The sequence below is a fragment of the Tigriopus californicus genome, chromosome 1, assembly GCF_007210705.1.
Source record: "Tigriopus californicus strain San Diego chromosome 1, Tcal_SD_v2.1, whole genome shotgun sequence".
Taxonomy (NCBI): domain Eukaryota; kingdom Metazoa; phylum Arthropoda; class Copepoda; order Harpacticoida; family Harpacticidae; genus Tigriopus; species Tigriopus californicus.
The window spans coordinates 14,512,836-14,525,171 of NC_081440.1; the positions used below are offsets into that span (position 1 = coordinate 14,512,836).

Consider the following 12,336-nt stretch of genomic DNA (forward strand, 5'->3'; position numbering starts at 1 on the left):
CAAGATCAACAAGTCAGGCCATCAAGATGTTGACAAGGCTTATTAGAGTTTTCTCATCTTATCATTTGTGATCCAGTTTCCCTGGCTGAGGATGAGAAAGTCGCTTGGGTGACCTCAAAATGGTTCCAAGGCTAAATTTGGATCAGGCCGGCCTTCTTTTTATAAGGCTCGCCTGTCCTTGGCCTCCTAAGTAAGGGCACCGCCAGTCCGATCTTTCTCTGGCCTTCTCTGCTTCTCAAGAACTGGTTGTGGAAACACGGACGTCTTTTCTTCCCAACAAAGTTATCATTATGCTTCTTTTTTTGCGGGGATCGAAGCCCGTCAGTAGGCGGACGATCCGTATGTTTGTTCCTGATTGCCACATACCAATCTTAGGCACGTGCTCTCATGCCTCACCGATTCCAAATGTAGGTGGATAATAGTACCTCATAGTACCTATTATATATTAGGAAACCACGATGATTGAGAGAGCTAAATAATAGAACTTCATGTATTGAACATATAATAAATGATAAGGCTAAATATGATCCCACAAAGGAGCCTTACAGGCCTAACTAATCCGTCCCCTGACTGTCGAGTGTTTATAAGATAAGTCAAATCAGTCATTGTTTGTTCTTATGTACGTTCCAGGCCTTGAGGGCGAGCAAGATGCAGCCCGGCGTGAACTCCAGGAATCGGGCCTTGGCCTCGTTGATCGCCCAGAGGGATGCCACTGACTCGAATGAGCGAAACGACTCAGGCTTGGAGCCTCCGGATGTGTTCTGTGGGATCGGGAGTCTCATTGTTGAAGGTCGCGTTCCACATCGGACCAATGAGCGGGGATTCAAAGAGGGACCCCATGTTCCACCTCTCGGGGGAGGGCTTCGCCAGTCATATCCCCATTTATGCTCAGGCGAGGAATACATGGTGAGTGCTAAGATATGAGAAAATAAACGCCTTTGTGCATACGTCCGTACGTAAATACGCCAAGCTCACTAATGACCCTGAATGAGAATAAAAAGCTAGACTCAATTTTCCAAGGGAGAACTCACGGCAGCCCAGGAACGAGAACTCTCTTCATTGGGTGTCTATATGTAGTGTTTAGTGTACACTGAGCAGAGAACGCTACAAAGAGGCAGCCGAGATTGGCCGAGATAAACGATGTGGTACGTACAGCTTTACGTACGTCTCCGGAATACTACTAGTACATGCCTGCCTCAATTGTGTGTCCTTCGTTGTCGGCTTCGATACGAATTTCAAGGTAAACTCGAGTGATGTCGATGCTGTTGTTATTACTTTACGAAATGTCAAAGATTCTGTTTGCTGGTGGGAGGAGAGTTTGCGTACACAACAAACTTTGATGAACCATATACTTGGAATGAAGATAAATCTGATTCGAAAACAGCCTCTATGCACGTGGGTAGTACATGCATGAGCCATTGAGCATGTCAAGCTTATCATTCCTGCATTCTTGTCTTCAAAGCAACCTTATACTGTAAGCTAGATCTACGTAGAGCTAAACGGCACTCGTTTGAAGGGAATTAGATCAGATCTTGGGAGAAGATTCGCCGCCAAGCGGACTGAGAACAAGAAAAAAAAGTTGGCAAACGCCCCAGAGATATATCTATCCCTAACAACAAGCTGTATCCTAGCACGGACAATGCCCTATGAAGAACGTCTGAGGTAGAGCGCGGGGAATTTTGTGTATCCTAGATAGGTTTCTTCTGATTACTCGAGATTTTGACTTTGGTTTTGTAAGCAATATGCGAAACCAAAAGCATTTGAATTTTTTTTTTTAGTGGAAAACAAATGATCTTTGTTGGAAAGTTGAAAAGGCTAAGAATAAGGTCATTTTTTTTCTTACAAATGAGCAAAACTCATCGATTCCAGGAGGCCTGTTTAGATCTGGGAGGAGCCCTCATAAAAAAAAAAATGCTTGTTTGAAATATTAATTGAAAGTTTCACTTGACTTGAAGTTATCTAAAACTCACTCTTATCTATTGCTATAAAATGTGAAAGAAAGGTCAAGGAAACCAAGGAAGGAGAGGTTCAGAGGTTCTAATCTTCGTTGTGGGTCTTTCAAATTGAAGTCAAAGCTGCCTTGTGCGAATGCAATCTTGACGTAGTCGAAATCTCTCCTGTTGATGAAATTGAAAGTCGGAGTAATTATTTAAGGTCTCCCGACTCCGTCTGCAAATTCATAGATGTATGCTGGCAAATAGAATCTCTCACCGCTTTGTCGCACGTCATCTCATCTTATTCCTCTCTTGAAAGAGAAACAAAGACGTCAAAGCAGATTGCCGTATTCAAGGAAACAAAGGCTCGACTAATGACACCCGTTCTCATTTTTCAAGAGCACCTCGAGAGTAAATTTGAAAAGAAATCCGAGGTTAGGATGGCTGAAAAAAAAGCCCACAGGTTTTTTTTCTGTTCTGGGAGAAGAGAACGCGAAGGAGGATTTGTGGAGCAAGGTCCCATCACAAAAAATGACCCAAATCGAGCACCTTCGAAGTGGTGGCCTTGCACCACAACTCGCTCCCTTCCTTTGTCAAAATCAGCTGATGGTGAAGCCTTTTTTTCGATCCCCTCTCTCTTTCCGTGGTGATGATGAAATCTCCTCGAATTCTGGTGGAGAGCCAACAACCGTCTCGGTTTGAGAGACGGATGGGTGGGGAGGGACGAGAATGACGGCTAACCATGGCTTCAAAATCGGTTCCAAGACCATTTAGTTGTGGAGCGTCCTCTTGCTTGGACCCACCTTGGAGGCAGTCCTTGTTGGGAGGGAAGTACTTTGACAAATAATCTCACCTTTCCCCATTTTCTCCGTCGGTTACAGTGCAAGAAAGATGAGAACTTCCGCAAGCACATGCTCCTCTTATGGCAGAACAACGTTCCCGTCTGTATTGAGTTGCTTTTGTGCTCGAATTGTCGGATTGGAAGGCAAAAGGCGACATCAATCGAATACTCGACCATCCCGGAACCCGGTTCCATCCTCTTGGAGCAATGGATCGTGTCGGTGCAATTTGTCAAGTAAGAAATCTCAGACTCGCCCTTGACTCGGATTAATCATATCCTCATTGTTCAATTCCTTTCCCTACTCTAGGTCGAACGAAAGCTATATAACGAGTCGGGGCCTTTTTCAAGCCGTGCGTTCTTATCTTCACTTCTCGCAATTGTCGGCTTGGCTCAGTTCAAGTCGAGGAGAGTTCCCGAAAAATGTCCTGTGTCGAATCACGATTCCGGGCGAAGCCTTTGCAAGCAAATTCTCGGTACCCGCTGAGGAGCACATTTTCCCACCCGCTGCGGCTGGACGTGGGTCTTCCGTCCAAGTGAGAGTCAGGTCCTTGCCCAGGACTGGAGAGATCCCGAGGGTCATTTGTCCTCATGCCTTGACCTCTGGTAGTGGATCATCGGATGAGTCTCCGACTACGCAAGAGGAGGCCAAGCTGCCCATGGCTGGGTCGTTGGCCTGGAAGGATATCAACAATTCGGAGAGTGATCTCAGGCGAGCCATAGCCAAGTCCAAGCTTGCAGAATGTTCGGTTATCCCGGGGGCAGGATTTTTGCCTCGCTCGGATTCCATGGACTCCATGTTGGGTGAAAGCTTGCTGGATCCGCCGCAGTCATTTCAGAAATTTCCTCCTAGGAAATATCAGTCTCCTTCCCGATGCGGCTCGCCAAGTCTGGAGACTCCGGAGCACCTCTTGTTTGGGAACAAACGCGATGCTCGGAGACGGCCTAGCTTTCAAAATGACTTGCCCGATCCTCATAGTTATCATCCTCAAGGTCAGCCCGAGCGCTGTGCCCGGCAAGATCATCTTCGACGCCGGGATATGAACCTGTACCTTAGTCTTCACCCACGTGTGCTTCATCCCGGGACCACGGGCGATAGTCCTCGATTGTCATTGCTGCCGCGAGGAGTGGATCCAAGGGCCAAAGGACCGACACTGCCCGCACCGGAAAGTGAGCCTTTCAGGGCATTCTCCAATCTCTTACCGAGGGCCTCGAATCCGGTGGTAAATGATCGGATGCCCATTCGTTGCAATATCCAAGGGAAACACGTTTGCTCAGCCGAGGATGACGATCATGATGGTTCGGGAATCAATTTGGCCCAATGCTCAAATGCGGTATGGACCCATGAGTATGTACTAAGCAAGGATCATCTACAACTTGACAGGGAGATCGAACCAGAGAATCCTACTCCAAGGTAAGTTCGCGCTAAAGATACTCAAATTTGATAAGCATGTGTGAGTTAAAATTCGTTTTCTATTTTCCCAGTGCTTTGACCAAATCGCCGTTCGGGAGTCGAAAATCGTCCTTGAAAGACGAAGATTCCGAGCAGCTGGCCAAGATCTTGAAGAAGAGGTCCTCGTTGCACGACATCTTTGACGACGGAACAGGGTCTCGTCTACCTTACATTCAACCTAGTCCGGTGACCACCGTGTACAGAGCTGAAACGGACCTCGCTCAGAAGCCGATTCCAATCGTCCCTCAGAGCGACAAACCTCCAGAGGCTCGGGAGTTGAACAAGTCCGAGATCCTCCTTGGTGCTATTCTTCGGACAAGTGAGCGGAACCGCTTGGAATCCTCTCCGAAGATGGTTCGACCCAGGTCCAGGGCCAGTCCTGAACGTGTTGCCAAGACCATGGTTCACAAGGCCGAGGTTCACGAGCCTCCTCGACGTAAGAATGAAGGGATTAACTTGCCTCAACCCACGTTGCAGCAATTGGGAACAAGATTGAAGGCCACTCTGAACCTCAATATGAATGGGTCCAAAACGGGACCAAGGACGAGGAGCTACTCGGACAACATCTACGCCATAGAGCCTGATGAGAGTTCCAATCAGCATTTGGAACCATTGGATCTCTCCTTTGACCACGATATCTCGCCATATTCGAACTCAATGGCCAATAGTCCACCGGACGACGATCTGGATTTTGAACTGGCTGAACAGGAGAACGTCGAAAACGTGGAAAGTAATGTCAGCAACGGAGGCGTGCCCAGCTCCAATGAGATGAATTACTTCCGAAAATCGCTGGATTCGGCAGCGTCCATGGTATTTCACGGCCGAACGGGCCTCCCTCTGACCTCATCCCCAGCACCGCTGCGAAAAGGCATGGGCAAATTCGAGTACGACTCCACCATCAACTCTCCTCACGACATCCAAAGGGCATTCTACTCCTCCGAGAAAGTACAAATCAAATCCTTGAACTCCTCGCAAAATGGCTGTCCCACTGCCAGAAGCGGACGTCGGAACAACTCTCAGGTCACTCGGAAGCATCCTTTGTCAGTCTCAGCTCCAGCCACTGTCACCTCATCCAACCTCTTGGGCAATTTTGAAGAGTCCGTTCTCAACGGACGTCTCGAGCCCGTATCCACCGTTGCTGGGTTCACGGCCGAGATCGGCGCTTCCGGAAGTTTCCACCCTAAACACAAAACCCTTCCCGTGACGGTATTCTTCTACACGCTGTGCGATAGCAATTCCGTCTCGTCTCCTTATTTAGGTACGATTCGAACTAAACTTTGATCTGAGCACGTAATCAATCTAGCTGTTGTTCAATTATGGTTTAATTTTGGGTCTCAAATAGGTCATATCAATCTGGGCAAGAAGGGCTACCGCGTTCCAGAGAAAGGCACCATCCAGGTGACCCTGTTTAATCCTCTTGGAACGGTGGTGAAGATGTTCGTTGTAATGTACGATCTGTCGGATATGCCTCCAAACTCGCAGACGTTTCTACGACAGCGCACCTTGTACATGCCTTCGGATTGCTCGGCCAAGGATTACGAGTCGGATTCGCAAAAGTGGTTACGCTATCTCGTTCATCTACGGTGAGAAACAACTTGGCTTTGTATATTCTTGGGACTGAATCTAGAATGTTCTACTTCTTGACACAGGTTCTCGAGTTCAAAGTCCGGCAAGATTTACCTTCACACGGATATTCGTATGATCATCTTCCGGAAGTCCGACTTGGACACCGCCTCAGATCACGCCCCTGGGAAAGGGTTCGAGTTGAGGTCCTTCACCCGCGGACCTCAAAACCCCAAGTTTTCATTTCGCAAATGAGAACGTGTCAGTAAAATTCATTCTTCAACCAGAAATCAATGCCAGTCCGGCAGACGTAAAAAAGGATCTACGCTAATAATATTGATGATACTACTACTATTATTTTTTCGATGATTCTTGCAAGGACTGCTGATGTGATGAAGGCCAGATCGTATGAAGAGGCCTGATAGTCAGTGCAGAACAAATCAAGGATGTCTCTCGTCAGCCAATCAAAGGAAAACCGTTTTAGTCAGGCTGATCACACCGACTGATGAGTGTTCTACTTCAAACTTATGCCACGCGTATCACCCCAATTGTCTTAGGGATCAGAACCAGGGATGGAATGGCCTACCTTGGGACTGAGCCCAATTTTCGTCTGTGTGTCTTTCACTTCTCCTCGGTTTGCTCTCAAGAATCGTCCGGCGTAAGCCTTGAAAAACAAAATCAGAACTATATATTGAAAAGAAAAGAAACACTTGAGCATTCTGGGATACGTTATGATATCAGTGTAGAAAGCAAATTTATGAAAATCGGGCCTCCTCAAGGTTACCGACTTGAGCCACGATTAACATCCGCAACAGACATGATCATTGAACTACGAAAACAAATTGGACCCAGTGATTTTTGTTACACCCTCAAATCTGTAAATATCAAATTGGAAAACATTCGGCTTTTTGATTCGGGCGTGCATGGATATCCAGAATCTATTCAGTGATCCAAATCCTAAAAGACTATTATTCTATTTTGAGAAGAAACTTCAGCCACTCATGATGTAAAATGATACCGAGTGTGTGTGAGTGTATAAATCCTTATTGATCAATTCCATTGCGAGCTCTATACATTATAGATTGAATAATAAATGCCACTACATCTTCTTTCGTGTAAAATTCATATTACTGACCTCCCATGACATTAATTTGTTTTGAAACAAAATTTTGATTTCGTCTGATTTCGTTTAGATCGAATAGAGCATGAACCGCTGAAATATGGGAGAATTAAACATTTCGAAATCAAGTCAATGCATTTCCTCCCACTTCAAAAGAGACTTACTGACCCCAAGTCGCTCTGACTATGCAAAGAATTTTTGATTTTTAGCTCAATTAAAGGTCTGTATTCAACATTATGGACTTAAGGTACGTTATAAGCAGTGGTCTCAAAAAAGAAATATTTTTTTGTTATTTTGATTTTAATCAGTCATTTAGGTTGAATTAAGTTTGGACAATTCTGGCCATTTTGAAACGAAGAACACTTTTCGCAAATTTTAACCATAAATAAAGTAACGTAAAACCAAAGATTTTCGAAAAATCAAAGGATTTTCGTCATGTTTACGAGAAACAACAACACTAATTACGAAATGATACTTTTGCACTTTGACCCAAAAATATTCTATCCTACACAACCTTAATGGGAAGTTGTCTTTACATGAGTGTCTTAGATTTTCACACATTTATGATTTCAAAAACCATTCATTGAATGTTTCTCTGGCTATGAATTCAGAAAGCTTCAAAACTTGAACATGAATTGAGAGGTTGTAGTTTTGAGTCTGCTGTGAAGGTATTTTTTTTGGTTGATTTAAAAGTAAAATGATATTTCTCAACGCATGGGAGCAAAAAATTGGAGAAAAACAGTAATCAAACAATTTCTGCTTCTTTCAAACACCAAAATACTTGAATAGCCAAAGAAACTTTTTCTCCTTTGTATGATTTGTTTCACGCTTTCGTAACTACTCTATAACTCATTTTAATAACTTATAAACCAACTATTTTGACGAAAATCCTAACCCATTTTTGTGACCCTTAATAATAAGGTACATAATTAGAATGAACAAGCTAGCCCTCAAGCGAATCTGAAAATAACATCAGCACTTCTACACCTCAAAATCTTGAGAGGTTAAAATTCGGTCGAGACAGTATAGTTGAGGGTTTATTCAGTTTATATGAAAAAGAGTCACTAATCATCACTGATTGTAGTTGTGCAACCATCAAAATCAACATCATTTTTCACGAAGTTAGATTGGAGGGGTAATCAGCCTAGATTGAATTCAAATTCTCCAAGATATGCCAATCTGTTTGAGCACTCATTAGTAAACTAAGGCTTATTTATCGCGTTGAAATAGAGCGCTCTGTGCATGTATTTTTTCTAAGTAGCTACACATAACTTTATTGAGACAGAACCGGAGTATTTTTTTTAAAATTCATCTTGATAACAAGACAAGCAGCTCACTGGATTTATAGTTTTTAACAGATGTACAATGCAATGTACATCCTTTTTATTTGTTGTCATGGCTACTGTGGGCCCATTCTGGGAAACGAAGATGGTGGGACGATCGATTGATTGTGCCCTGGCATATTTTTGAGCAACTTCCTGGGCATTTGAATATGCCACGAGAGTCAAAAATAATACCTTTCATATTCAATTCTTTCTAATGAAATACATATTACTCTTACCTGAGTCATCTCCATGACGAAGGACACGCAAGAAGACATTGTGAGATTTTTTTTTTATGATAGTAGCATGAATGCTATCATCATTTCAGCAAACCGGGTCAAGAGACCTGTAACTTGTTAGTTTGGTATCTTAAAGCGACGATGATTTTTGAGAAATGGTTGACGTTTGACCATTTCGATAATTCAACTCCTTGATCCGAATTGAGTTTTTCTCTATTTGCGGACTTACTTGTAGCTAATATCGTATGAAAATATTATTGTACCGAGTATTTGTTTCTGCACGTCCCCTTGTACCTTCACAACATTCATCAATCTTTCATGGGTAGAAGTGGTCACACAGCACATACGTACGTACCCCAAAAGCTGGATTCCTGGCTGATCCGCTTATCCCTCTCGTCTCACCAGTGAGACGACTACCACAGTGGTTAAGAAGCCTTTTTGAGGGTTGACAAAAATATCCAAACAAATCCTGGTAATTTTTCCGCATTGAAATTGGAATTTCAATCTGAGCCAGAATTCAACGAATCAATCAGGTCAAAATTGCTTCTTACAATTTTAGGAGGTAGAAAACGGGAAAAGGTGGATTCCGGGGGTTTCTCTCAACACTGGATAACGTTTTTTGACCACCGTGATGAGACGGGTGAGACGATATGAGAGGAGACGACCGTATCTAAGAATCCAGCTATGGCCTTGACGAGGTTGACCATGAGGGTGGCCACAATTGACACACACTTCAAAGTTCGTGTCTGATTTGAGAATGGACCAAAGTCCAACATCAATCGTATTCAGACCTGGCCTTGTTGGCTGTGGCCAAGATACTTAACCACGGCATTTTGAAGGTTGCTGTTGTGAAGGCTGAAGAAGGATGTGTTGGAAATATTATCAAACATGTGTTGTTAATTTTTCCAGGTAACTGGAGACTTCTATGGTAATATTGCCTTGAAAGGAGTGAAGTTTCGTTCAATGATATTTGAGTCGGTGCCATTAAACACTCTACTCGTATATAATGGAGGTGAAGATTTACCCTTTAACACATTTTGAGAACACCTTCGAGCCCTCGTGAATCCAGGAAAGTTAAGGCAGAGAACTCATCCTCTCTTCTTTCTCGGGCACCTTTATTGTTCAATTTGCTTTCCTCACAAATATTAGCACAAATTATGAAGGCGTTGATTCTGCAGCATCTTTCAAGTCAGATTTGCACCATTTCCTGATAAAAAAAAACTTTGTTCGACCAAAGAGTCTAAGACTAGCCAGGTCTGGCAGTTTTAAATGAAATATACAAGCTTTCCATTTCGAAATGCTAGGGATTCAATACCCAGTAGCGGTAAGAACCTACTATAATGTAAAAAAGTTTTGAGCAATGCCAAAATGTTGTTCGAAATGCAAGACTCAATCGCCTCCAACCACGGATTGTAATGAGGAGATAGGAACATTAAAACCGGTTTGAATAAGTGATCATTGCTTTGGGTTTTTGTATTTTCAAGTGTTTATTTATTTGTTACAGTTCTTTTGACCAGTAAAGTTTTGAACATTCTAATCAGAGCCTTTTATTTTGTCAAACCGAACTTGGTCTTTTGCAGGGTTACCTGACAGAACAGCAAATAGTTAATTTGGAGAGGGCCATGCATTAAAAGTTGTCTATAGTTAACAAGCATCAAAGAATAACTTTTCATCGCATCACTCGAGAAATTTTTGATAAAATTATATTTGTATAGAACCTTGACAGGTGCCCAAAGTTTGAATATTTGAGCGAACGATTTCGATTTCAAATTTTGAGCCATTTGTTTTTCTTTGGTAGGTGTGATAGTACCGTTATTTCTGGCCACGTTTTTAGCCTTCAGACATTGTGACTACTGATGGGAAAAGTGCAAGCAGCAAGTAATCACAGACACCCAAGTTCTACTTGTTTACAGGCAATGCTTGGCTAAATTCCCGATTAGTTTCAAATTTTCATTGATAGAAACTCGGATATTTTTGTAGTGTTAGATTTATTTGTCATGTAAGAACCTATTCTAGATAGCTTCGTGAATCCAGATTAGTTAAAAGAATGACGTCCTCTCTTCTTTCTCGCGGGCCATGGGCCGTTGGGCTCGCTCACGGCTGCCGGCACTAGTTTGGGCCAAAACACATTGGTTGCATTTAGTACCACTACCATGGTCTAAATCACACATGTCATAGTTATGAATCAAAACATAGGCACACATTAAAAAAAAATTTAATAACAATAACACATAAAATCAGACCATTTCTCTATTTTATTTGCCTGGTAAAATCTGCCGAATTTAAATCCGATGGTGAATCAGCTATATTATCCATAAAGAAATAAGTAACTTCGAAAAGGGATGTTTCCTTAAATGCATTCCCAGTACAGTAGCGGTTACACAGTCTTTGCCTATCGACGCAGTGAACCGTATAGCATCATTCTGATCAGTGATTACTCTACTGATTTGTAGATGCATTAGAGGACTACCTCTTTGTCAATGTGATGGGTCAACAATGCTCGATTATAAAACATGCTACCTCAGGTTTTCGAGCCTCCAACGAGACACTCGTTCTATGATAAGGGATATGCAGCATCCCAATTTCCAACTGGCGATGACTTGAAAGCAAGTTGTTTCAAGGCCAATTTTACTCTTTGAAGTTAGATTCAAGAACAGCATTCGGAATGCTCCAATGCTGAGTATGTTCACAATGATTTCCATAACTCAAGTGATAATAAAGAGCCTTTAGTTTTCCTTTTTCTCGGAGCAGCTGAGGGAGCGTCGAAACGTTCGAAGCAATTATCACAATTATTGCGGGATTACAGAAACCTTCGAGTATTTAACAATATGAATAGATATTTTTCTAGAATGATAGTATGATAATGAAGTTGTGCTTGCTTTTAGCAACATTATAGATATTCGTGGCTTTGAATCTGGTTCGATTTGCAATGCGTCAGTTCCCTGACTTGCATGCAGCATAGGTTCCTAGCATAAGGGAAGCTCTGTAGGTTCGAGAATTGCTACCCTGTTTTTCCATCATAGCTTGTAGTGTTACCCTTACAAATTATCAAAAATCAGTGGCAATCACTTATAGGCAACTTTTTTAAACCACAACTTACGCTCGTTTTTTAGTTGTTTGAGAGGTTTTGTCCGTTCGAAAATAATTATTGCATTGTTTTATTGGTGCGTGCTGAAATTGGTTCTCCGTTTGTGATGTTGGTTCTTGGCTAAAGTTTCCTATTTGAAGAATAGGACATGCTCACGGGGGTCTTTGTTTACCCCTTTGCACTTGAGCGCCCCCTTTTGACTTACGTAGGGATGTGTCGAAGTTTTGGCTATGGCATGAGTCAATAACAATAGCGTCGAAATAAGCGGAGCTGCTACACACACAAAAAAGGATAGAGCTCGAAGGGATAAAAAGGTAAAACTTTAAGCTCGCTTTGAGACAGAAGTTCAATTGTTGGTTGAAAAAGCGGTGGCATTTTTACGGTTGACACATCCCTACATATCCGAAAGATGGCGCTTGGGCGCAAAGGGGTACAAAAAACCAAACAAACTGAAGCTGCGATCGTATCCTATTGTCGGGAACCTACTATCACTCTAGTTGTGCAGCATGTTATGCAAAAAAGGGGATGAAGTATTTCTCTTCGAAATTCTGGACTTGCCGAAGCAGACGTGTCAATTCTCATTCACAGTGAAGCGAAACGAAAATTTGCCAAAACCAAACTGCAATCGGAAATCGATGAATTTTTTTTTTATACATGCTTATGAGCATAATATATGCCAACGTGTCAAGTCTTCTTGTTCTTTCTCTTTCAAGTCGTTCATGAGCTCAGTAGTATGTATTTGAGTAACAGAATTATAAATCACCTTGTATATTTTCAAA

General features: G+C 42.6%; 1 protein-coding gene across 3 annotated transcripts in view; it reads left to right on the forward strand.

Annotated features, from left to right (window-relative positions):
• The window catches only part of LOC131877327 (atos homolog protein A-like), a 10,782-nt gene extending 3,885 nt beyond the window's left edge, over positions 1-6,897 (forward strand). For 2 of the 3 annotated variants that reach the window (XM_059222957.1, XM_059222964.1), the window contains exons 2-7: positions 631-906; positions 2,816-3,009; positions 3,083-4,186; positions 4,258-5,483; positions 5,568-5,808; positions 5,875-6,897. In XM_059222957.1, the coding sequence (XP_059078940.1) occupies positions 631-906; positions 2,816-3,009; positions 3,083-4,186; positions 4,258-5,483; positions 5,568-5,808; positions 5,875-6,043 (3,210 nt within the window). In that variant the 3' untranslated portion in view covers positions 6,044-6,897. Of the gene's footprint in view, positions 1-23; positions 408-630; positions 907-2,815; positions 3,010-3,082; positions 4,187-4,257; positions 5,484-5,567; positions 5,809-5,874 lie in introns of those variants that run through there. The other variant, XM_059222948.1, reaches the window with a different exon arrangement.
• Positions 6,898-12,336: the final 5,439 nt, after the last annotated feature.